The sequence below is a fragment of the Lichenostomus cassidix genome, chromosome 1, assembly GCF_008360975.1.
Source record: "Lichenostomus cassidix isolate B80296 chromosome 1, HeHo_3.0, whole genome shotgun sequence".
Lineage (NCBI taxonomy): Eukaryota > Metazoa > Chordata > Aves > Passeriformes > Meliphagidae > Lichenostomus > Lichenostomus cassidix.
The window spans coordinates 50,595,159-50,621,480 of record NC_139479.1 but is presented as its reverse complement, the minus strand read 5'-3'; the positions used below and the strand labels follow the sequence as shown (position 1 = coordinate 50,621,480).

General features: G+C 34.7%; 1 protein-coding gene across 7 annotated transcripts in view; it reads right to left on the bottom strand.

Annotated features, from left to right (window-relative positions):
- DACH1 (dachshund family transcription factor 1) overlaps nt 1–26,322 on the bottom strand; it is a 348,123-nt gene that overhangs the window by 162,561 nt on the left and 159,240 nt on the right. For all 7 annotated transcript variants that reach the window (XM_085058499.1, XM_085058517.1, XM_085058508.1 and 4 more), the window contains exon 3: nt 3,063–3,224. In XM_085058499.1, coding sequence (XP_084914625.1) covers nt 3,063–3,224 — 162 coding nt within the window. The remainder of the gene's footprint in view (nt 1–3,062; nt 3,225–26,322) is intronic.

Genomic DNA, 26,322 nt, shown 5'->3' with positions numbered 1-26,322 from the left:
GAGAAAGGCACTACAGCCATATATTTTACTCAGTGTGCTAATACCTCACTCTGATTCCTCTGTAATTTCTTTTTTTTTTTTCTTCTTTTTTTTTCCCCCCTTCTAAAATGATAATTCTGGTGGGAGGATGCAAGCTCAAGGTTACCAGCAAAACTGAGAGATATAAAATAATTACTTATTAGTATCATTGGCTTCCTTTAACTCCCTTCACTCACTAACCTTTTGGCCATTGCTTCAAAGGACCAAGTTAAAAAAATTGTGTAGCGCCCTGTATAACTACACAAGGTTTGACTACAAAAATTACCTCTGTAATTCACATTAAGCATTTGATTAAAACCAAAAAGCAAGACAATTCGGAAGTAAACCTGGCAAGTCAACAAGATAAGACAAGATAAATAAAATAAGACTCCTTTTTTTATTTATCTGCTTTTATGTAGGCTTTGGAGCCCAGGATGATCGATCTATGCACACTGTAATGCCTGCTACATATGGGCTAAGATGTATCAGTTAAGCTTTTAGCCTGGTTGGATCGTTTATTCCTTTTCAGTTTGGTCAGGCACATAACATAATTTAAACTGTAAACTAAAATCAGGTTGCTTTCTTTGGTTTTGTTCTTTCCTTCTGTCAACATTCAATAATGTAATTTTTCATATTCTTGCCTAGTAAGCCATAATTTAAAACATTAATGGTTTATGGACTTGATAATATTTATTTGAAAATACATAAATAAACATCTGGAAAAATGAAGGAGAAGAAAGAGTACACATCTAGTACAAAGCAACACCTTTGAAATATGAGTTCCTGTCAAGATAATATAGTGTGCTAATTTTCAAAAATGCAACTAATAAACAAAGAACTTAACTCTTCATGAACCCAATAATACCCTGACATTAGTTGCAGTAGGAGTCACTTCTCTGATTCCATGTGCATGACCAACACTGGACACTACACAGGGTTCACTATAAAAGAAATAAATAAAAGCAAACTATTTTTGAGAAATCCTCCATTAGGAAGGGTGTAGCTCAAGCCAGGATGCACAGAGAAGCACTCTGTATTTTCAGAACCATTCCTCATGGAATGGAGACAACTGGAAAGCTATTCACTCAACTCAGAAGAGCCATTTTTTTCTGAACAAAATTAACTCAATTCTTCATTCAGTTAAATTGGGAAATTAACTGAAGCTAACAAGTAAGTTAAGGGGCTGAGAGGAAATTTTGACAGTAACAATAAATAATCCTGCTTCACTAACTTTGCCCTACTAAAATAGCTAGAATGTATTTTCTTAAATAGGGAAAATGATTAGGCTGTGCAAGAGCATATTAGTTATCTAAATTATGCCTCAAACAATGATTTCAAAATAGATATTTTTCTTTTTTATTCAGAGGAAGTTCAGATATTCCTTCTATCCGCTTTTCTATAAATACTTTGTGTGGTTTAGATGTTGATTACCTGTTAACTTTTCCATCTCTACAGATGCACATGTGGTTTGTCACTAGAACTGCCAAGCAGAATAGCAGCTTCACAAACCAGTATTTGAATTTTTTATTTCACATAATGCATTCGTCTAAGCCTGAAAATTTAAACTTCTAGTTCTACCACAAATCTAAAGCTTCTAGTTCTACCACACATTCTTTATCTTTACAATTTGCATTTACACTTTTCACGCTTTCTCATCAGTTCACTTTTCTCGCAGTGTGCTAGAGGCCACCTGGTCCTTCCACTTCATTTGTACCTATCTCCTCCTCCCAGATTTCAAAGACACCTGCTATCTACCCTCTCTTGTTTTCTCTCCAAGAGAAAATCTTTACTCTAGTATTCAAGTGACTCCATAGTGGTATCTGAGTGCTCATACACAATTTAAGGCTATTTTCTTCACCATCACAGAGGCATTTTTAAAACTTTTAATTTAAAAGGAAAACAAAACTAATCATGTAATCTCTTTATGCAGTAATGAGTATGTAGTTGCTATTTACAATACTATGTGCCCAGGTGAACCTGTTCTTTGAACTGCAATTCATATTATTTCTAAATAATACCCTACCAATGCCTACTGAACTGTACAGAAACACTGTTTACAATCACATATTTATTTATGTTAAGGCCAGTACATACTCTCTAAGATTCATTCGAATGTATTTAGAAGATGAAAAGCTAAAACAAAAAATTAAATAAATAAAGCTAGACAAAGGGCCAAAATAAAAACAAAAAAGCCTATCTGAGGCCATTTTATTCCAGTATACACCAATCTTCCCGGCAGTCTTCTGAACGTACCTCTCTGTCATTGAATTTCTGTTGCTGAGTTAATACTGTCTCAACATGATAAAAGGATCCAATACAATGAAATGGCATAACAAAACATTTTACAGCAGACACACACAGATGATTAAAGATTTAATCAACAACAACAAAAAGTTATCCTAGCTTTGAAGTATGCTTTAGCAAAACAAATTGTCCAAACAAATGAATAAAGTATACTGAAACAATTCTTTTTTGAAAAAGAACAAGAGTTGCTGATGGCTGCTTAAGAAATGGAAAAAAATGTTAACTACATTTTAAGAACGTGTTTATTAAAATAAAATACGATAGGAACTGCAGAGCATGGCAAAATTTATTGTGTATGTATGTTTTCCTTTTGTCACAGGGCACATGAAAGTATGAAATATTTTGCTTTCAAGCTTGTGTTCTGAATTACCTAAAGTCGATACCCAGCACACTGAGCAGGAGACATTGTTAAATTTCACTTTGACACCATCATCTGTCACTCCACCTGTACTTTGAAAAATGAACTCTAAGCAATCAAAACACTTTCTTTCATGGAAAATATTAACTGGAGTCTGCAAAAGTAGCCTGCGAATAAAAGAATGTTTTTGTAATAGTAACAACACTGAATGCTGGTGTAAAGGTCAGATAGAAAATAAAACTAAAAACATTAAGAAAAGGAAAACAAATATGCAACTTTTTACACCAAATCAAGGACTTCAGAAGGAAGTTCAGAAAGATCACCATTTGAATAAAATATCTCAGTATTATGGGCATATAATAATGCTATATCTGAAACTTACCAACACTTGAATTCAGATCTCCATTTTCAGAGTCTGCTCCATGCTGGTTATTATTTGCATGATAGTTGGACATAGCTTCCAATTTGATTTTTTTCACTTTCATTGCTTCTGCTATGGCGGCATTGGTGGCAGCTGCTGCTGCTGCAGCTGCTGCTGTCAGACCTGCAAAGTATGAAAAAAATTTAATATTCATTATTGTACGAGTCTCCATTATTGTAAGGGGCTGTTATTATTCCTTCATACTTGTTATATAAGAACAGAGAATGCTGCAGAGTATTATTCCTCTTGTTGTATTTGAAAACTATCAACTTTTTCAAGTAAAATGTTTCACATTGTATTTAGATAATTACTCATGTACATCCATCTAAACTTTAACTTGGTATCCAGTAAGTGCATTCATAATACAATGACAACTAGCTGCACCTACCAATACATGCAGTCAAAAATCTAATTCAACTCCAAAACGGCGTCCCGAATGTCTGAATATGACTAGGTGAACATGCATATAACTGTACTTAGAAAAAAAAGAATCCCTTTAGACTTCTAATGTTTGACATGCTAAAGAAAATAGAAAAAGCAGGTCTATAATTTCAATTTATGAGTAACAGATGATAGAACTCAGACATTCCTCATTTCATACATAACAGCAAGGAGATGTAGTTGTTCTAAGAAGCATTTCTAGAAGAAAATAATGGAGAACATTGGTAAAATACTTTACTTTGCTCTCCTCAGACTTGAAGACATTAAGGTATTTATCAATGAGATAAGGAATTTTTAACCCATTTAATACCAATCCCAAAGCCACCTGTGGGCAACTCAAGTGCTCTTCCAAACCAAGTTTCTGACATCCAGCCATTTACAAGAATGTTCTACAAACCCAGGAAAATTTCTCTTTGTCAAGAGCAATTGCCGAACTGGTCTAGTAATGCGTTCAAAACTCAAAACTAGATGCAGCCTTTAATAAAAATCACAAGTGTCAGTTTTTGCCCTCTTCCTTGAGGTAGGGTAATTCTCTGTGCTCCCCAAGCCCTGCAGCTGCCCACCCAGACCCTCTGTCCCAGCACGGTGACAGCAGAGAGAAGCCAAAGTCCAAACTTCACAAGAGCTGCCTCCCCCACATGACTGATGCAGGGGGCAGAGATGGAAATGACAGAGATGGAAATGACAGAGAACTAAATCTAAGAAATTAAAGAGAAGGCACTAAAACAGGTAAGTTTAATGCAAGGATGCACCCTCAGCCCTCAACCGGTGATGCCACAAGAAGAGAACAGTCATTTTGAATCAAGATTCTTGCCCTGAATGTGGAAAATGCTTGAAAAACTCCATGTAATTAGTTTAAAGGTGCCTGCTCATCTGATTTTCAGCTACTCTGAGAGGTGTGAAGTGTCTTATGGATCTCAAGAGGAACTAACTCCACAATTTACTATTCTAGTGGGCCAAGGCTGCTGTCTAGCATAGGAAGAGTGCAATTTAGCAGGAAAGACCAAATAAGCAAATAATCCCAGGCTGCTGAGGTAAATATTGCTGCCACCATTGCTTCCTTGGGTCTCTTGTTGTCTCCTTTGACTCCTTACATGGAAAACAAGTTCACTTTTGCCATGTTTTTGGCTAGTGATGGGGAGGGACAGACGGCAAATTCCAGCAGGGGAAAAGCAGAATGTGAGCAGACATCAGGAAATCTATGAGGTGGCATAAGAGATGCCTTTGAATATATTGTTGCTTGACTCAAGGTTGTTTTCCCTTATTTCTTCGCATGACCACACAAAGATTAGCAAACCACTCCAGCCTCCTGACCCTCCTCAAAGGCTGACTTCTAACACCTCCAGGTGTAATGAGAATTACTGACCAAGTGATAATTACAGATCAATATTCTTAAGAAAAATGCTGTTTCAGGTAGATGTACCAAAAGCTAAATATAGATTAGAAGGTGGATAAATATGAGGGTTTACTTTATTTTAGCTTCTGCTACTCTTACAAATTGTCCATGTTCTGATCTTAAAAAGGTATTGACAATAACATGGATTGCTTCCAAATATATTTTTACCTTAGAGGAAGGATATGAAGCCATACATTATACAAATTTGGTTACAGTCCCTAAATTTGGCCACAGAAAAAGGGATGGTGCACCTCTGAACTTTGGTTTGCATCCGGTGTTCATTAAACAACACAATAACCTATACTTCCTTTTTTAATATATCTATACATCACTGAAAAGCTAAAACTAGCATTTTTAAAGAACAATCCTTTGGAGTAGTCCAATACATTATATCCAATGACTACAACAGCAGGTCCCAAATTTTTTGGTTTACTACACTTCTACACTTTTGGCAGTTTATAAGTGCTTCCAAGTATTGGGGTAAATTGCATACTAAACAGATGCTGGACATAGGACTTGTGAGCCTATCTGTAATTATTAAGTTTCACTGGGGTAATGACCTGGATGCAGAACTCCTAAAATAAAAGCTGTCTTCTGCTACAAAATTTGCAAAAAAAATTAAAAAACCATTAAAAGCAGAAATTAAACTAATAATTTCATGCCTTCTCTTATATAACCACCGAAGTGATTGATGTGATTACTTTGCTACACAGCAATTAATGGAAACCATACGAATCTGAAATGTGTCTCGTATAAGCACTGGTGTAAGTAAGGAGGGAAATGTAAGGAATAACGCTCAGAATTCTAGCTTAATGCTGTTCCTCACAGCAATTCTAGCCCAAGCACAGTTTCTCCTTTACTGCTACTTTTTCCTATCACCTGACTGTGATGATATAGGAGAGCAAGCAGCTTTCCTATATCAAAGGAAGTCGAAAGTCCCAGTATGGGTATATACCCAGGGAAATACTTGGAATTTTTTTTTTAACTTATTGTTTGAAAAAGTCTTTCGATGTAAACATTATTTAATATTAATTTACTCTCACAATAAGCAGCCAAGGAATTTCCAAGTTGCACACTTCTCTACACTACAGAAATGTTCTCTTCAAAAATAAGATAACCAAATGTAATCTACAAAGGCAACTGAAATGAAAGAAATAAGGATCACACCAAACAGCCACATACGTATTTTTTATTCTTTACAAATATTTATTTGAACACTTAAAAAGTATCCTGGCCAAAATATTCAGGGGATTAAAGTCAGTGGTAGTTGTCATTAATATTCTGAAATTGATAAGTTGTTTATGTCTGGCATTCTTCCTGCTGATTATGCAGTGAGACAGGCAGCTTTATAAATATCTCATCACTCCATCGTCACACAAATTTCATCGACAGTGCTCATGCACAGCTATTAGCAATATGAATCTAACCATTACAAGAGGAATGAAAATCGAACATGTGGCATTAATACGCAGTCCTGGTTCCTAACCATCTGATAGGCAGATGGTGTAAAGCGGATTCTCCAGCTGAAATGAAGGGGCACATCATTTAAAACCTTGTTTGCATTCTAACTGATATCAGTGCCATATTGATATACATGATACATCATGGCAGTATTTGAACAATCTAGTTTGTTTCAGTCATAAATGTTTACAGCCTTGTTTTTTATCTTTAGAAGCATGTTCTGAAGAGCGTATTTTTAATTTATGAAACCTATTGTTTACTTCTGTTGAACCAGAAGATTAGCAAAGAGCAGGAATATTAAATTACCACAACCACAGCAGTATAACTAAGATGGATGAATAAAGTATGGTTTTTCAATAAAAGATGTTAGTAAAGGAATTAAAAAATTAGCCTAGACATTTTATGCATTAAATACATTTATTCATTTAAACCTTACAGCTTTTTTCCCATGTGACATACTTAGAACTTTAATGCTTTATAAAGCCATTCATTTAAATCTCTTACTGCGTGCAATTAATCTTGTCCAACAATTTAATTCAAAAAGCAAAACATCAGAAAGTAAAGTTCGATTCAACCATCACGCTTCTGAAGTAATCTCCGTATTGCTGACAGTTCCTATAGACTCATCAGCAAAAGTCTGTTCAAGGTGTCTTGCAGGAGCCGTATGAATTTGAATTACAGCTCAATTGAACTCTCGCCAAGCCTTAGTAGGAACTCAGGAACAAGAAGCAGAACACCAAAAGAGAGTGCGAAGGATCCTTTCCTACTAAGACCTTCTCTCTTCTGTCACTAGATTACTTTGGCCTGTTGGGTGTGTTTGTAGCTGTTAATTATGTTAATAAAGTTGCAGCCTGCTGTCTCTGCCAAATATAATCATAAGCTTTCTCCTGCCAAGTCCTAGTCTAATTTACACCCGTGCAACTCTACTGAAGTCAGAATTTCGTGGGTGAGAATGAGACCAGAAGTATGCCCAGTATGTGTGGTCTCTAACGCTGAAAAATGAGTGAACAAAACAGAAAACAATGACAAAAAAACCCACAGCATTTTCAGAAAACAATTCTGTTTTAAAAGCAAAGTCCCTGAGAGAGCTGTCATATATCATGACAGATTTTCGAAATGTATACGAATTACTGGTGGGCACTAAATCACATCCCTGCCTGCCTTAAGAGAAAGCTCTTAAAACTTTCAGTTTTGATGGTGTGAGCAGCTTACAACACACCCTATTTGTGAAGCAAAATAGAAAAGAGCCTGGGAGTCTAACTTTTTCAGCCTTGAATATGTCTCAAAACACACATTTTTTAATTGTATGCCTAAACTTCATCCTGGGACAAATTACAAAATTATTTAAACAACTGACCTTAGTTCACTCTTAACTCTGTTCACATAATTATGCCTAAGAGTAATAACAATTCCTTATAGTCATTCCAATAAATAATTAATAATTTCCTTAATGCAACTATTATCTTCCTCTATATTTTATATAAATATATATATGTCTTTTAATATAAATATATATATAGTACATATCTTTATTTTTTATAGATATATATGTACCTGTGGGTACTTACAAAATTCAGTAACATGTATGTATTTCCACAACCTCCTTCTTCAGGACTTCAACAACATTTTCAGGAAACTTTACCTTTGTCATGACAGAACAGGCAGAAAACCAAAATACTACTGTCAGCAGTGTGTTACATTTCATTTCATTTATTTGCTGGAAACTTCATTCTGCAGAAATGCTTTACTCACTGCATGGGAGGAGGTCCAAATCTCATCTCAATTCTGAAAGAACTCCTTTCATTATTTCAAATTAATGCTTAATCCTTTTTCTTCTAGTTTATTTCAATGGTACTGACTTGAAAATAATTCAGGCCCTTTCTTGATTTAATACCAGATTTCATATTGTGGTTCTTACTTCAACAAAATTCCTACTACAATCTGAAAAAAGTCTGCCTGAGAAAGAAAGGCAGGGTTACCTCCTAGGACTTGACCCCGATCACTGTAGGTTATTGCACTGGTTTCATGGGTTTCAGCAGTTCAGGTACAAGTTTTTGGTAGCTTATTACGCTGCTGCCTAGTTATTTCAAATGAAATAGGATCCTAACCTTAGTCTCTGATCTAATGGGTGTTTTATATAGTGTGATACATAAAACAAGAAGGGGAAAGCAATCTGCAGGAGGACAGAGGTCTGATTACATAGACTGGATTGCAGAAAGGAGAACTTCAGACTACACCATAATGTTCTGCTAAAATATACTTAGTTTCACAAGTAGAAATGTTTATGTATAATGTAAGTCCGGAATCTTGCAGTTATCCAGAAACCTTACTTCTGTTAAGCTGTCTGGATTGATCCAATACAAGAAGTTTGGTATACCTGAAATATTTCATTACCTGTTATTCTGGGATAATCAAAAAAATTCTTGTCTGGTTCCCCTAGCTGTATCTTTCTGATCAACAAGAGTAATTCAGCATTAACTGCTCATCCAGATAATTTTTTTAATATCTTTTAAAGGGCTATTATTAAAGGTGTCCTGTTAATGAAAAAAAAAATAAAAAGAGAAAAATAACTAACTGCGCTCTAAATATTGTTAAAGAAGGAATTCTTAGAAAAAAAAAATCATCCATGGTTTAGACCAGTACAACTAAACTGAAACTGACAGTTTTGCACTGGGATAAAACCAGTGTATGTGAAGCTCAAACCATCTGTTGTTCATCAGTCTAATCAGACCTTTTTCCTGTAACTACTCCTAACTTGTAATATGAATTTTGAGGCCTGGGTATAGCATTTAAGATAAACAAGCAAAAGAGCTAAATTTCCACAGCAATCCTCGAACCTAAAAATCCTTCTGCTTAAGATGTGCCTCCACCATTAATAACACAGTAGCAAAAATAAAACACTGACGTAGAAAGCAGCAGTGTCCTCCTCTTTTATTAAGATGGCATTTTTTGAAAGAGATCTACTGGCAGGTTCAAATATGCTTTAAAAATATCTAAATGGAATTATTTTATCACTAATATTTGCCATTTATGGAACTGATTGACTTACTTTCCATTAAGTTATTCTTTCTGGTGGACTTATTCTTTTCTACTAAAAAGTGAAATCACAAAGTGCATTTCAAATACCACAACAAATTACTAACTGTTACAGCTTCATGGGATTTTGTAATCTCTGAATTTATTATTGGCTTGGTGCAATTGTGACAGAATTAAACAATGTATGTTGCATAACTGCCTGGCTATACTGCAGTTTTCAGCAACACTTTAAAATCCTACAGGAATACACAGCAACAATACAATACAATTAAGAGAGAACATTCTTTCTTAAACAACAGTCATCTTTTCAAAAGCAATAGATTCTCAGTTCTCATTCACTCTGTTGCATTATTCATTTCATGTGCAACCTCATGCTGGACCATAAATTGTTACTTTATCTAATCAAAGGCGACTTAACTCCACAGAAGGTCAAAGGTTTAATTTTGTGAAGTATTATCTTACGCTATGAGTTTAACGGAAAAATAGAAGAAGAAAAACAGCCAAGAAACTGGTAATAAATGAACCTTTATTGCCTCAGGCATTGGCCTAGTTAATAAACTTTCATTGAAGGTTTCTTTCAACTGTTATGGACAATGAGGTAAAAAAATCTTAAATTACAGCCATGTGTGACTTTTAAAGCAGGCATTCTTTTTTATCTCAACCTCCCCAGCTTAGGAAAAAGACAAAGAGATTGTCTTCAATTTCTTAACAAAAAATGTATGCTTCTAAAACGATGAAAAAGTGCAGATCAAGCCTTTTAAAAGCAGAGGTCAGCTTTGAACAATATAAAAAAATACTTTTCCTTAAATGTGAAATCCTGATCCACAATTTCTTTAAACGAATAGCATGCAGTTCCAAAAGAAGTGGGAAGCCAAAACATATATATACTCACAATATATTATGCTAACAATGATGGTTGGTTCCTGAAAGACTTTCTGTTTTACATTTGCATTGCTAGAGTGCAATAATGGCTCTTCTTTAATAGAATGACTTATTATGGGAACAACTTCCCTGCACTTTTTACAAACAGAAATTCTTTTCTTCTTTTTGTGTGTATTATCTCATGTTCTCACAATACCCTTCTCACTGTTAGGAGAAATTAAAAGGTTTAACATAATGACAGTTACTGGTGGTTATTGGTGCTCTGTGAATTTTCTTCATTTAATCTTGGATTTTACTAACTACAATGTCTTTTATTGACATACTCTTTCGGACTAGTTTAGAGAAGTGCATTCCAGTTTAAGTTATACAGTCAAAAACAATAAGACCAGAAGTATTTTAAAAAACCTTAGCCTTTAACTTTAGTCCAGTTTATAACTAGATGGACACAACTAATTAATTGAAACAGTACTACCATTCAAAAATACTGAAAAGACGTCTTCATGCCTGCAACAGCAGTAATGTAGCTAAATACTCATAATCTTTCAACCAGCAGGAGCTTTTGTAGTATTTTTTTATAAACCTAATCCACAGCTTGACACAGATCCTGGGGTAATGGCACACAGTTCTTTGATTAAACTAATATCTAAACACTGCTGAGGCAGTCTGATGGCCCTGTGGAAGTATGTCTCCGTAAAACTTCCAAGCTCAGCCTTGCAAACAAAACTGCCAAATTCTTTCCCACAGACCCATTGTAGTCCATATGCCTAATCATGTGAGTGAAGTTTAACTTATTCACATGTATAAATATTTGTGCCACCAGAACAAATTCAGAATAAAATAAGATTTTAGCTGTGGGCTGCAATGGCGCAATTTTAGCTTTGATAGCCTTCTGGTGGGATGGAAGTGCCCCCAGAGGGGCCTGTTCCCTACACTGGGTCCACACTCTGAAGAAACAGCCCACTAATATTTAGTCGATGTCTTATCAAAGCCATGGTGGCTTTTATTGTTTTGGTCCTAAAGCACCATTTTTGCCCAAAGAAGGAAAGGTTAAATTCTCACTTCTGGTGCACAAGAATAGTCAGCTACAGACTTATTTCAGGCTCCTACCATCCCCAGAAAGTGAAAAAAGCATTATTCCTAGTCATGAAAAGAGAAGGCAAAGAATTCAGGGCTTTAGCTAAGATGAAATATTATCAAAGCTGCTGATTAGAGCAGTAGACCTTCAGTAAACTTCTAAAATATAAACCACTATTTCAAGATACTTTAAATAAAGTTTTCATCAGACTGTTCTTTAATGGAGTAAAAATATACTACACATATAAAAAACTCTAAAATGTCTTTAAAGAACAGTTTTGATCCCGTTTTGTCATATTAGCTTTAAAGTAGATATTGCTTTGCATCCTCTTGCCTCCAAAAGAAAACCTTTATAATACAATATACATTACCAAATTCTGTAACTGTTTTCTGATTACCTCTCTCTATTTGCAGTGTGCAAAGCAGGTTGTGCCAAGCATTAAAAAGACAGAAGTCAATATAACGGTAGAAAAAAGTCCCAGAAATCCACTGGTTATTTTAAGACATATATACCTTTGTTTTAACACAGCAAGTTGAGTAAGAGAATTGTCACATTTCTGAATGTAAAGAATTCACCTGTAAGGGTCAGGAGAGTCCTCTCTCCTTCATTCTTTTATTCACTAGAAGTGTTGCAACTTCAAGAGCTGCACTGTGGCTTTGGGGCTCTTTTTTTTCTCTCTTTTTTTTTCTTTTCTTTTTTAAGTTTCGTCAGATCCATTATGCATTACTCTGTGCCAGAGGCAAGGCATGGGGCTAAATGTACTGTTACAGCACAGTGATAGCAGAGTTTGTACTGTGATGCAGAACTGTGATACTGTACAAAGTAGCTGTGATAATGACTCCCAGGTAACACTGTGTAGTCCTTTTTTCAGATGAAAAGGTAGTCAATTTTCACAGACAGCCCTCTCTGACCTTTATGCTCTACTTGTTGCACAAGGTAACAGAACACTAAATCCCACAGGCGGCACCCTGGGTGCTGACCAAGGCAGTAGATGAATGTTTTTTGGTGGCCTGTCCCATTTGAAGACACAGTATATCTTTCCAATACAAACTATGGCACAACAGGACCATGATGTGTACTTGTGTCATGTCTCCAGCACTTTATCAAAGCATGGATATTAGCACAAATTTGTTCACTTGAAAGAGTGGATAAGCATTGGGACAGGCTCCCCAGGCAAGTGGTGGAGAGGAAATGATCAAGGAGTGAGTGATGTGGCACTTTTTGATATGGTTTAGTGGGCATGGTGGTGTTTGGTCAAAGGTTGGACTTGATGATCTTGGAGGTCTTTTCCAACCTTAACAACTACACTTTTTTTATTCTAAGGCCAAATTATCACCCCAAATCAAGGGAGTTCTTTCACACCCAGAGTGTACAGTGAATACTGAACTTCATTCAACAGAATACTTTCGTTTTGTACCTCAGAATTTCCTGTTACACAAAAAATAAGCATCTGAAGACTGTTAATGATGTTAAAAGGAAAGTGTGGTATTTATAACACATACTTTTTTACTGTACTAGATTGTAATATGAAAAAAAACATGCAGTAGCTTTTCTACAGTTCCTACCATATTGACATGTTTGCAATTCTATATAATGAAGACCTGGAGACATTTGTAAATTCAGATTTACATACATGACCATCCGTATTGCTTCTAAAAGGCATGTTCATTGAAGCCGACAGCATATTGGTACCATTGTCTAACTTATTACGAATAAATATTCAAAGGTCATCAAATAAGCAAGCATAAGTGAGCCCCAACATTCTATCTGGCAAAAACACGAGAAATCCTCATGATATGCTGTGCAAAGGAGACATTATATGTTCATTGCTAACAATACGAAAGAAAATGTTTTATGCTACCATGATCCTCTCAACTTGGAAGTATCCCCCAAAAGACAAAATATGATGACAGCACTTATTTCATAGACTCCACATTTTGTAGGGAGAACTAGATTATAATTTGCAGCAGATAATTTAATTAATCTTTTCTTCAGCCATTAATGAATAGGATATCAACAGATTTGGATTTTCACAAATCTATCTGTTACTGGAAATCACTTTTCTCCACCTTCTCCAGATTTGCGCAAGTGCGAGATGGGACGTTTGCTTGCTAATTTCTCATCCTTCTGGGTTATGACCTTCTTTCTGATCATTGCTAAATTCCAAGTTTTGGACTTATCTGACATTCAGATTGGCAAGATGGACTGCATATTTAGCAAAGGGTGAGTAATAGAAATAACTGGCAAAAATTTAATTAGTATCTGGGTAATAACTCACTATTTTTATCCCAACCACAAGTAATCTAACTTTAATCAACTACAAGATGCAACCTCAATATGTAACAATCAAAGCATCAACACTCCAAATTAATTTATTTTTCAACAAAAAATATACATAGCCCATGTAGTGTACATGTATTTCTTTGGTATTTTCTAGATATTACTGGTCTTCAAAGTAATAACTTCTAGATAAAATTTTTAGTATGAATAATTTGAAAAAAAATGGAACAGGATCATTATTGTTACTTTATCTTAGAAATCAGAACATCATTCTAGTATTTGATACTAATGTTGACTTGCAGTCATTTTGTAAGACATAAACTAATAAGATTGCAAGTATAAAATGTTGATTAGAATCAATATTTGTCACTGCATAGCCCAAAGAGCTGGTGTACATTTTCCAAAGTGAAGGATGTATTAGCTCTGAACATATATCTATGGTATGCATAAAATTTACAGGAAAGAAAATTACTGGATTTGATGCAATTTCTTATATTAAATTGCTGAGTTTCTTTAAAATTGAATTCTTAATCACTACTTAAGACACGTTAAAACACAGGGACTGCTTTTGAAAGGATGCAGACCTATTGTTAGATTTAATTCTGCAATGTACCAACAGTCCATAACATTACAGAAATCTTTTTCTGCCAGTGCCTTAAGAAGTTTATGAGACATTTCTAGTGTTCTCTTTGTTTGCTCTCTTCTCTAATTGGTTGTATTAGTCACATGCTATATTTCTTTGCCAAGCTTGAAAAAGAGTAATTCCTCCATCTACTGAAACAGATTTTCTATAGCGATAACAGGCCACAGGAGAATTGTGTCTCATCTAAGTTGCATACTAACCATATTTATAAGTCTGTGTCTGTATGTATATATATATACATATATATATTTATATTCATGTATATGTATAGGTATATAGTGAGGTTTCATGTAATAAAGGCAGATGAATCAACACGATTCTGTCCTTCTAGCAACAATATTTAATAAGGATGGCATATCGTCTAAAGAGACATTCTTATATGAACCATGTAGTACCACGATCAAATCTCAGTGTGTAAATGCAATTGTATTTTCATTTTCCTTTCTTTGCTGTTAACATCCTGCCCTTCTCAACTACAGCTAACACATTTCAAAAGAGACAGTATAGTGTTTTCTCAACTGATCATGTTTCTGAAGAAAAATATTTACAAGTAGATTTTTTCCATTCTAAAGTTTGGGGTTTTTTTCTAAGAAAGCTTACATTGCAGGAAAACTTCAGTGAATATTAGTAAATGTTCTACTTTCACTGGAAACTGCTACCATTCAAGCATAAGTGATTGATATTCCTCATATCAAAGAGCATGAAATACAAAATAGTCATAAAATGGCTTCAGTGCATGGAAAAAAGATTGCTTCCTACAGTGTTGATGATATACAGGAATTTTGGATGGATTCATATTTCCAATCTCCTAAATGAACAGTTGACATTCCTCACCAAAGTAACACAATGCCAGAAATGCAACTGTATCCTGGGCTGCATCAAATGAAGCATGGCCAGCAGGTCGAGGGAAGTGATTTCCCCCTCTGCTGGATTCTTGTGAGACCCCAGCTGGAGCATGTGTTCAGCTGGGGCCCACAATGTAAGAAGGACGTGAAGGTGCTGGACTGAGTCCAGAGGAGGGTCATGAAGACAATCAGAGGGCTGGAGCACCTCTCCAGGTGAAGACAGGCTGAGAGAGTTGGGGTTTTTCAGCCCGGGGAAGAGAAGACGCCAGGGAGACCTTACAGCACCTTCCAGTAACTAAAGGGGCTACAAGAGAGCTGGAGAGGGACTTGTTCCATGGGCATGTAGTGGTAGGACAGGGGTTAATGGCGTTAGGATAAAGAGGGTAGGTTTAGATTAGGTATTAGGAAGAAATTTTAAACTGTAAGGGGGATGGAACAGGTTGCCCAGAGAAGTTGCGACTGCCCCATCCCTGGCAGTGTTCACGGCCAGGATGGATGGGGCTCTGAGCAACCTGGTCTAGTGGGAGATGTCCCTGCCCATGGCAGAGGGGTTGGAATTAGATGGTCTCTGAGGTCCCCTTCAATACAAACTATTTTGTGATTCCATAAAATATCAATTTTATCAAAAAGAGCAAATATTTTTTGCATCCAATTGTAGTATCAGCTCTCTGTAATCTTAGCATTTTTAAGACATATTTAAATAAATATTTTTACTTCAAGCTACCATATAAACAAAAAAATAAACTTTAGTCCAATTCCTACCTTTTGCCTTTTTGCTCTCTCCACAAATCAGTCCTTCACTAACACTGAGTTTCACACATGTGTTTAAAGAAGCAATTCTATCTGCAGAATGCCATTAACACAGTGCACTTCACCATATATTAACTTTTTCTCTTCCTATGTGTCCGTATAAAATGCTCAGATGAAAATTAAGGAAGATATTTTTTCTAGCAGTAGAGCTGTGCTTTTTGACAGATTATATGAACACTTATTTTGGCAGCTTCAGAAATGCCCCTAGGTCAGTTTCTTGGTTAGGCTGCTGATGGCCTGCGTCTCCTGTTTGTCATTTTCTTATAATTTTTCTTCAGTTAGTTGCAAATTAAATCCAAAAAGATCATAACCCCACACCTACAAGACCTCTGCTTAACCACATGTGCCAAGCATCCCTTCTACAGAAATCCTTAGTTGGTAGCAAGAAGAATCTGAAGAGACACTGAAAGAAAGTATCTGAAAAATATCTGAACTACTTTGTTCACCCTTTTAGTTAAAAATACCATCAGAAAAAGAAATTAGAGGCTCTTGAATTTTAATTATGAGATTACCAGAAGGTATCAGATGTCATCTACGTTTTAATTTTATTCCCCTTTACCTATTAGATGGAGATAACACTTCCCTACTCTACAGAAGGATTATCAATACAAATCAGTCAAGAGTTACACAAAGCTTTAAAAATAAAGTGCCAAGCATGCATTAATATTGTTATCAGCCCTTGTTCTAAATCTATAAAGTTAAACGAAGTCCATAAAATGCAAACTAGATTTGCCTAAGAAGTGACGGCAGCAGTTCAGTGCAAAGTGTACATGGATAAAAATCCACAAAGGAACTATGAAACTGAAACACTGCTTTCAATTTTACCACAGACCTTAAAAGGTCACAAAACACTTTTGAGCCCAGGAGACACTAAGAAAGAATAGGAATAAATATTTTTATTGGTTTAGCTGTAGTATTTTTCTTAAAACCATCAAATTAACAGATACAAGGTTTTTTTACCAACTTGAATTTCAAGTTAGCATGTAGTCAATTCAAATTCTGAAGCAGATAGGGCATAAGATCAATAGTTTAACAATAAAAAAAAAATCAAAACACTTCTCAGTTTCTGATGATTTGTCAAAAAGTCTTAATTCTCTGAAAGCTACTTAAGGCTTTATTAAAATTCAGTTTTAAAAATCTCCATCCTTCTGTTGCTAACTGAGCTAGTTAAGTGTTAAATGTGCTCTTCCTAAATCACTGACAATTACAAGAAAGAATATAATGATTTTACCTTATGTTTCTAAAATGTGACTAGTTATTTTTTTGTTGACTGTAAAGGAAGTCGTACTCTGAAAAACAGGATATTAAGGATTAAAAAATATACTTCTAATCTAATTGTGCCATAAAGCCATCAGACATTTTTTTAAATGGCCTGAAAAGAAAAAGGAACAATATGATTATCTAATAATCTTTCCATCCTTTACAGACAAGAAAAAACAGGTGTAAATTTAAGAACTATTACAACAGGTTACCTGTTCAAGGATACAGTGGAAAAATACTTAGTTTTTTATCACTACATCAATTTCAAGTTGAGAGCTTAATAAAAGCATAATCTCAACTTTGTTTCTAATTAAAAAGTGTACACACAAAAAAGGAGAAAATCAATGTTTTCAACAGAGAAGTTGAGATTCCCTTGGGGAAAAGTTGAGGTTCCCTTGGGGAGAAGTTGAGATTACCTTGGGGAAAATTCTCATGCCCAGGTCCACCTAGCATAAATTAATGAATTAAAACCTGATGTGGTCAACAGCCTCTTCAGCTGGTGATGCATTTTTCCCTCACCATGTATTAGATCAGTCAAACCCAGCATAGACTTTGCTCCTCTAAAATACCTTCATGCATAATATTGGACCACTATGGAAACTTTGCAATTAATTCTAAGAAAAAACTGAATAATTTTAACTGTTCAAATGAATTGTTCCAAGAAGGTCACCTACTGCACACCACACAGTAACACCCAAAGAATATCTTCTTTGATAAACTACTGCCTAATTGAAATATGCAGGTAGCTTCTCATTTTCTCAGAATTTCATTGGTAGCCAAACACAGACTTTAGGGCAGGCTCAGTACTACTTTAAAGCAGAGTTTATTCAATATAGAATTATTTCTATTTCAAATTGGTAAAGTGTGGCTACAAGAAGTAATTAAAAATTCAATATGTTAGTTCTAGTTTCCAGGGTATCATCTATAGATATATTTTTTGGAACCCTGAACAAATAAATATCATTAAACAGCACACACTATCCTCCACAGCCCTAGAGAAGAAAGAAATTATGATTACTTTTGTGGGTCACAGTTGGCAAACACAGGCAGTTCTGCCAGGGGAAAGTGCAAGGTGAAGCCATGAACTGTAGCTGCAGTCCTCTAATTCCTAAAACATGAAACATTTTGTATGCCCCTAATTTTTTAAATATAAGATCTGTGAGACTTCCTGGGTTTTTTGGTGATTTTTCAAGAATAATATACTATATATCTATGTACACACTATGTGTTTTTTTAAAGCCATGTAATATATATCTTGCAGTTTTCATATATGCTATTCCTGTTGTATCCTTTCTGCACTAATTGCACCCTATCTTACGCATTTTAAGGAGTATCTATTATTATCACTATTATTTGCACCTTCATTGTTAACTATGAAATAATGAATATTCAGAAAATAAATTGAAAGAAATGTGAGAAATATATTTTGCCAATATCAGTATATTTTTACTAATATTCAAACTTAATTTTCAGCAACCTTGCTGTTTTAAAGCTAACAGTTATGTGGTTTTTTGAATTTCCTACTGAATTACATTTTTTTAAAAAATAGCCTACTAGATAGGCTAATTCTAAGTATTTATCCTTCATCTTTATGTTGTTACATGGTACGCTCCTGTGTAGCTCTGGAAATTAATATGAAGCCAACACAGTAGAGAGGTATTTGAAGTTCAGAAGCTGCTGACATTGGGCATTAGACCATAAGTAGGTCAGGATAAACACTTAACATTCAAATTTAAATATAATATTGTGTAATACAAGAAGATCTATAGAGTCATAATGTCTGAATATATTAGGTATGATGATAATACTTCTATTGATTTCAATCTGTTAAAATAATGAAACTGAATTACACAAATCAATTCTTGGAATACAACACAAAAGCATATATTATTTGCTTTGCACTTTTAAAATAGGCTTTTCAAGTGAGATTGACTGTAACTATTTTAGACTTTAGCTAAAAACAAGTGTTAATTTTCTCAACATCACCTAAAAAAAAGCACAGTAGTCTTTTTGTTATCTTACGGTTGACAAGCTTAACAGTCTTTTAACCATCTAACAAACAGCTTTCTCCATGTGATCAATTATTTAAGACTCTGGCTCTTACATCATTACTTCTGCAAGGAGAGGAGGTGTTTCAATAGGAGGATCTACCATTAAAGACAATTAACGAGCAGTCCGTTTCCTTTGGCAGAGGGAGGACACTCACAAAATGCTGTAAAATTTTCAAGAATGTAGTTTCTGATGATGTCTTCACAGTTATACAGAACTAAATATTTCATAACTTCTTGAAGTCTAACAAAAAATAAGGCATTGGCTTTTCAGGCTGTCAGGAATGATGTTTTGTTTTCCAACAAAGTGCTCAGTATATGTTAAATTATTTCTACTCCAGATGGGAATCAGACTGTACTCTTGAATTTACTCTGCTATAAAAACATTGAAAAGATTGTGTTTGTGCAATATCACTATTATGGTCACTAAACAAAAATTAAAAATAAGGCATTTTTGAGACTGTATGCTACAAAAATGAGTGGTGATCCAGAACATAGAATACAACAAATCTGCAAAGCACAAAGCATGCATCCAAACCTGAAGTGTGAAGCAAAGAGGAATTTGCATTGTGAAACAAAAACTGTAAATCAGTTCCTTAAAAGCAGAAGACAACGGTCTGAGCTAAGGGCTGCAGGCATCACAGCCTAACGGGGTGTGCAGAATACTACAGATTTCCATCCTGGCATAGCAAGTTAAAGATCTGCAGTGGAGAGTCACACTCCTCTGTTGTTACCAGGAGGTAATTATACAACAGTATTTCTAATGATGGAGTCCCAAAGCAATGCTTCTCCTCTTCCCAGCGGAAAATATCTTTTGAAGAAAAGAGTGGCTGTGGGATTCAAGAGGAGGGAAAACACATACCATAAAATATAATTAAAAATTGTGGAGGCTGCCTATGACAAGAATAACCATAAAAAACAGATACAAACCAGCTGGCTGTTAACAACTCCTGAGTTATAAAAATCTTAACCTGCTGTAAAGCACTCAATTCGATTTACATAACCACAGAGCTGACATTCCTTTTAGGATCCTCTGCTGGGGATTATTTTGACATGTTTTAAGGCAGCATAAAAAGCAACTGTGAAAGGAAGACATGTATCATCTTACATAAAAATTCATTCTTGTCTTAAGATTGGACTTATACGCTTTAATCCCAGCATCTTTACCGAACCTGGAAAACATCTTCAATGGCTACTGGTGATTCAATTTTATAACATTATCCCTTTGGTGCTCATATTTTTGATAAAGTTGATAGTGTATGTATACACACAAACAAACAGAAAAAAAAATCTATACAATCACAGAAGCTTAAGTTTTTCTATTACTGTACAAAATATCAACCCCACTAGAACCCACTACAGAGCTCAGCATATCTAGTCATAGATAGACTATGTTGCTTAAGATTGCAACTGGCCTTTGCTAAACAAGAAAAGCATTTCTTAGGAACGTAATGATGCAGACAGCATTTTACACAACTAACACAGCTTGCTGTAGGGAACTAAAATAAACAAAATAAAATAAAATCAATCTTACACTGAGTGAAGTTTTGATGTATAAGTGCTGGCAGCTTACATTGCCCAGAGCACAGAACGAGTTTTGCCATTTGATAATTTGCTTGATTCACTGTGCTGCCTCATGCAGGGCATTTTATGCCTGATTTATGTTTAATCGAGTCACCTGCTCAATGTTAAGGAGGGTCACAGTTAGATAGAAGGGTTACGACCATATAAGGCTTTCAACATCTTCCAGTTTGACATAAGAAATGGGTGTAAGTGTTAGAGGTCAACCTTTTTCTTTTATTTTGATTTAATGTTCTCTATGGAATATTGCATAAAACATTAATGCACCACAAACCAATTTGATTCCCTTTTGAAACGCAGTAGGCAAATATGGATTAAGAGATGCAAAACACTGACAAAAGAAAATAAAAGCAATCTACAGTCTAAATTATCATCTACATATGAGATGTTTTTAAAGCTCACAAGGTACATCTTTACTTATATAAAAATGAATATAAGTTCTCCCTTTAATAGATAAGCAATCAAATTTAGTCTGGTGTCTCGGAAAAATAAAGACTTTGAAGACAAAAGGACAAAAAACTTTTAGTATAACTAAGGTGTCCAAGTTTACTGTACAGGCTAAATGTTCATGCTTTTAAACATATATAACTGGATATTAGAATTATCAGCATTTTCTTTGCCATAATGATATGAAACATTACATTGATATTTAATAAATAAAACTAGATGTGGAAAACTACTACAGACTAGAGGGCTTAAACAAATCTATCTTTCTCTCAGTGTTTCACATGCTGAAAGAGTATACTGCAGGACATTATGAATTTTGAGATTAAAATTCTCACATACTGCACTGAAAAAAGATAGATACTGTACCAAATAAGGTATTTACAGATGTTTTTTTAAGGAGGCACTATTACAGTTAGCAAGGGAAGATGGAATTCAGCACTTACCAGTTTGGAGAGATTTATCAGCCTTTTAACTGCATTAAAGTATGTACATGTTATGCTATGAACACAACGACCAGAACCCAATAATACACACAACTCACAGTGAATTCAGAGGTAAATCAGAAGTTTCAGTCCTTCGCTAAAAAGTGATTTGATCGCCTGCTATATCACATGTGTGTGATATACAACTTCTTGTGCAAATGAAAAGAATAAATATTTGCTTATTTATGTTTATTACTATACCCAGAACACACTAAGCTTCTTCAAATACTTTAAAATATAGCAATAATTTCCAAATGTTCATTTAGCAGACAATGTACAGACACAGTTTTGCATCCACACATTTAAAATAATTTACCTACACTGACAGCTTCACCCAGCTAATTTTAAATTAACCTTCTAAAATTTAATCATTCAGTCCAAACTCTTCATCTAGGTTGCCTATAGTCAATGAAGAGACACAGGCATTTCCAGAGGGTGATTCAAGTGCCCTATTTTATACTGAGATGTATCACTCTCTAGAGATGTCTGCTACTTTCCACTGGCTATGAGAGGAGATGACTTGTTAAGACTTCAACAGCTACATTTCAGATATATTAGCAGATGAATCTCCTTCTTGATAGCTAACTTCTTACATAGCTAAAGCTAAAGAAAATTTAATTATTTTCTCAGACAGTAAAAATATAGTGAAGATATTTACCTGTATGCTTGCTATTTCTACAGAAATGTAATCAATCTGCTGGTTTGGAATTCTATTTCTAGGTACGTATTTCCTTTAAAATTAGTCTTGTGCTCAGAAAATAAAATACTACAAAACTATCTTAACATCTGTTAAACTTAATTAAAAACCTCCACTGCATGAAAGTTTTTAGAAGTTTTAGTCATTAAAAACTCAGAAAAATAAAGCAAGTCACAAAATGATACATGCTTTGCATTGTTCTGTAAGAAGAAAACAGTTTCTACTAAACATTCTTTCTTTCCTTCTTTCTAGGACTCTATTTTTACACAAGTATTTAAAAAACACACCCTGATGGACAACACAGAATAAAATCTACTTTGAATTCTACTAGTTCTCTTACCTTCTATCAGTTTCTGTCAAATATTTTACCAGTTATTTTTTTTCCCCAGTTCCTATTAAAATCAAATTACAGAGGCAAACTGCTTCCACAATATAAATATTCAGCTTTTAATCAAAATTTAGGTTTAATGCCAGAGTACATATTGCTAACGAATGCAAAGCATCTACAGGATTGAGAGCAGCTGGATTAGGGGCACAATCTGGCTCACATCAGCAGTAACTGGGCTATCAATAGGAACTCTACTGAATGAGACATTTAGTGGTTGGTCCCAAAAGATATTGCCATGTCTTGAATTAGGGCTAGAAATCAGCTGCAGAACAGGACAGCAGCAAATATCCCCGGCACTTTCATATAATACAAAATCCACCACATCACTATGCTTTTCATTGCTGCATGGAAAAATTTGAAAATATGAATTCATCAGAGCATAGAGAAAATCTCCAACATGCTCAGAAAGATGTAGTTCCATTGACTTGAGTAAACCTAAAGGGATGGTATGCGGTGATGATTATGCACCTATTTATTTCATTTAGGGGAGCATAGTAGTGAGATTCCCGAATTAGCATGTCCACATGGTACATATCACCACACAGACGTACTAACTCAGGAATGGAAACTCTTTTGTCATGTTGTAATAGTGATGCCCCCAGGATGACAAGGAATAGTCTCTTTTAGACTGTAAATATTCCCTTAATTCTCCCTTCATAGAGGCAGTGGAAGACCAAAGAGGGACAAGTATCTGAAACTATTTCCTACTTTGAAAAGAACTTAGGAAAATCTGCCAAGTTTCTCTCTCCTTCTGGCTGTCAGGTCAGGCTGAAACTGTTGTAATTCTGTGCCCAGAAAGCTCTGTTCTCAGTAGCACACACTCTAAATAAAGTGCTCTTACATAGTATATTTCACACCAAAAAAAAATAGATGGCAACAGTGTGGAATGGCGTGTGGAATTCTGAAAGCCTCAGCATCAAAGAGATGCCCACTGTCCATGCTGGTAAGAATTATGCAATTCAGCTCTATATATTGAATGATAAACTTATATTAAAAAGGAAAGGAAAAAAGAAGTTATTTTAAAAAGAAATTGGCAAAGTGTTCATAAGAGTTACAATTTTAAAAGAACTGTGAAAAGTCTCTTTATAGATCTTTAAACAGGATAGTGTATGTGCACAGCTCTTTTTGATCCTGTGCACTACAAATAGTATTTTCATGCTATGCTAAAGATTTAACTCTTCATTTAGCAGGTATTTTTTCAAGAATTTGTTATTGTAAACAAATGCAAAGACAGCACAAGAAGGTGTATTTGTCAAAATTGTCTTGAAAAGTTCCTTTTTTTGTGCCATTTATACAAAGCTAAAGATTGCTCATTAAGCAACCTCAGGCAGTGAGGTTTCTTCTTGAAGATGTATACTGTATAAATGGAAGAAAACCAATGCAATTCAAAACAATTACATCATCTGAAAATTTCCCTAGAAGCTGCTAGGAAGCAGGAGGAAGATAAGTGAAAAAAAAAAAAAAAAAAAGAGGGGGTAAGAATTCAGGTTCATATTTTCTTTGTGCATTTGGCAAAAGAGTCTTAAGAGGCCTTTAGGAGAAATTATGAGCTATGTTAGCACTGGAAATCCCTTTTCATTGCTACATATTTATCTATCAGTGTTTAGTATTTTTCATCTTTTCTTTAAAATAACATTACCTGATGGCATTCCTCCCAGATTTATTGGAATAATAGAAGTAATAAATCTGTCAAGCTTGAAGAAAACAGTATTAAGGTGTCTAAAATGAATCTAACAATCTTGCCAAAATACAGTTACATAACTTGCTTTAATTTTTGGTCAGCCCTGAAGTGGTCAGGCAGTTGGATTACATGATTGTTGTAGGTCTCTTCCAACTGAAATATTCTAGTCTAGTCTATATTTTATGCATATTATAGACATAAAAGCAAAACCAGAAAGTGAAATTTAAGTAAGCATTTTTATTTTGATTTTTAATATGGTGAAAACACAACAGTGTAAAGTAGAAAGGAACTTAAAGGGGACAGAATTTAGATGAATCTCAAAATCACTAACTTTTGAAAAATGAGAGGAAGTAGTGTATATATAGTCTCTTAAAGAGACAGCATAATGGCCAAAACTTAGTCACTTAACCAAAACTACTCAAAGAAATGAGGAAGTCTCATACCACATGCCATGATACCGTGATACCAATACCTTCTTCCCCAAAAATCAATTGATTAGGATAATGAGCTCCCAAATCTTTCACATCTCTGAAAAAAATGTTGAGGTCTAGGCAACAAGATATGATGGAAGTTAATGTGATTTTTGAATACAGAGTCAGGGCAGCAGAAGCTATATCAAAGCAACAAATAAAAAGTGAACGAATCATATAGTAAACTTCATAGAAATAATCCCTGCAAGTAACCATAGGAACAATGCTATACAAAAAGTGAGTTGGAGCTAAGCAAGGCATGAGATGTTCGTGTGTAATGACTGAGGATGAAATGAGGAGGCTTTTACTGGGAGCAGGCCACAGATGGATCCCTGTTAAGTGAACAAATACAATTAGATCATGAATAATTCTAAAAGGAGCAATGAAGCAGATTCAAACACAACTCCAAAAGACAGCGTTATCTCAGAGGTTATATAAACAGTTCTGAATTATACAGCAAAACAAAAAAATCCCTGCTTAGCACAAATTTTTACACAAAGAAGAAAAGGATTTTCCACAGGCAGACTAAATACAGTTTCTGTTGTTTCACTGAATTAAAACAGTCTAAGATGTGAGACAGAAATTAAGTTAAATCCATTGGCAATAACCTTCACCCAACTTGATTATGAGTTACATAAGGGCTACATCAAATATCCTTCTGTTTTGCCTATGCCCTACTTTAATCTGGGCTACCTACTGAATCTATTAACTTACTTAATAAAAAATAAAGTCTGAAAAATCAATAAAAATTCTGAAAAGATTCTTCATTACTTCCAATATAAAATTGTGGTGTTCTTTTCAACTTTTAAAGTGCCAGTCCATTACCAAAAGAAAGCTCTGTGAAACTCTTGCTGGGTCAGCTAAACAGGATAAAGAAATGAAATATTTGGAATGAATGTCAAGGGAAAACATCCCTGGGAAAATCTTGTTAGTGTTTACTGTTACTTTTCATTTATTGTTACACCTTCCAGAAGATTTTTTTGTTATAAAAACATTTAATTAAATAAATCTGAGTATGAAATAAAGTAGCTTTGAGAAAGAATGGAGAAGAAGGATGATATATTAAAATACTCATTCTTACCACAGTTCTGTGAGTTTATAATGCACCATTTATATAGCTCAAAATTCATGCCAAGGTTAAATATGTGTAATCTGGAATCAGTGAAATTTCCAGTCTCATTAAGGAAAATGTCTCAAACTGGGATGAAAAAGAATTACATATTGTAGTCCTCCTAGCAATTTTCAGAGGATAGTTAAAAATAAGTCACAAAGGTGAGAATCCAGTCTACTTATAGAAA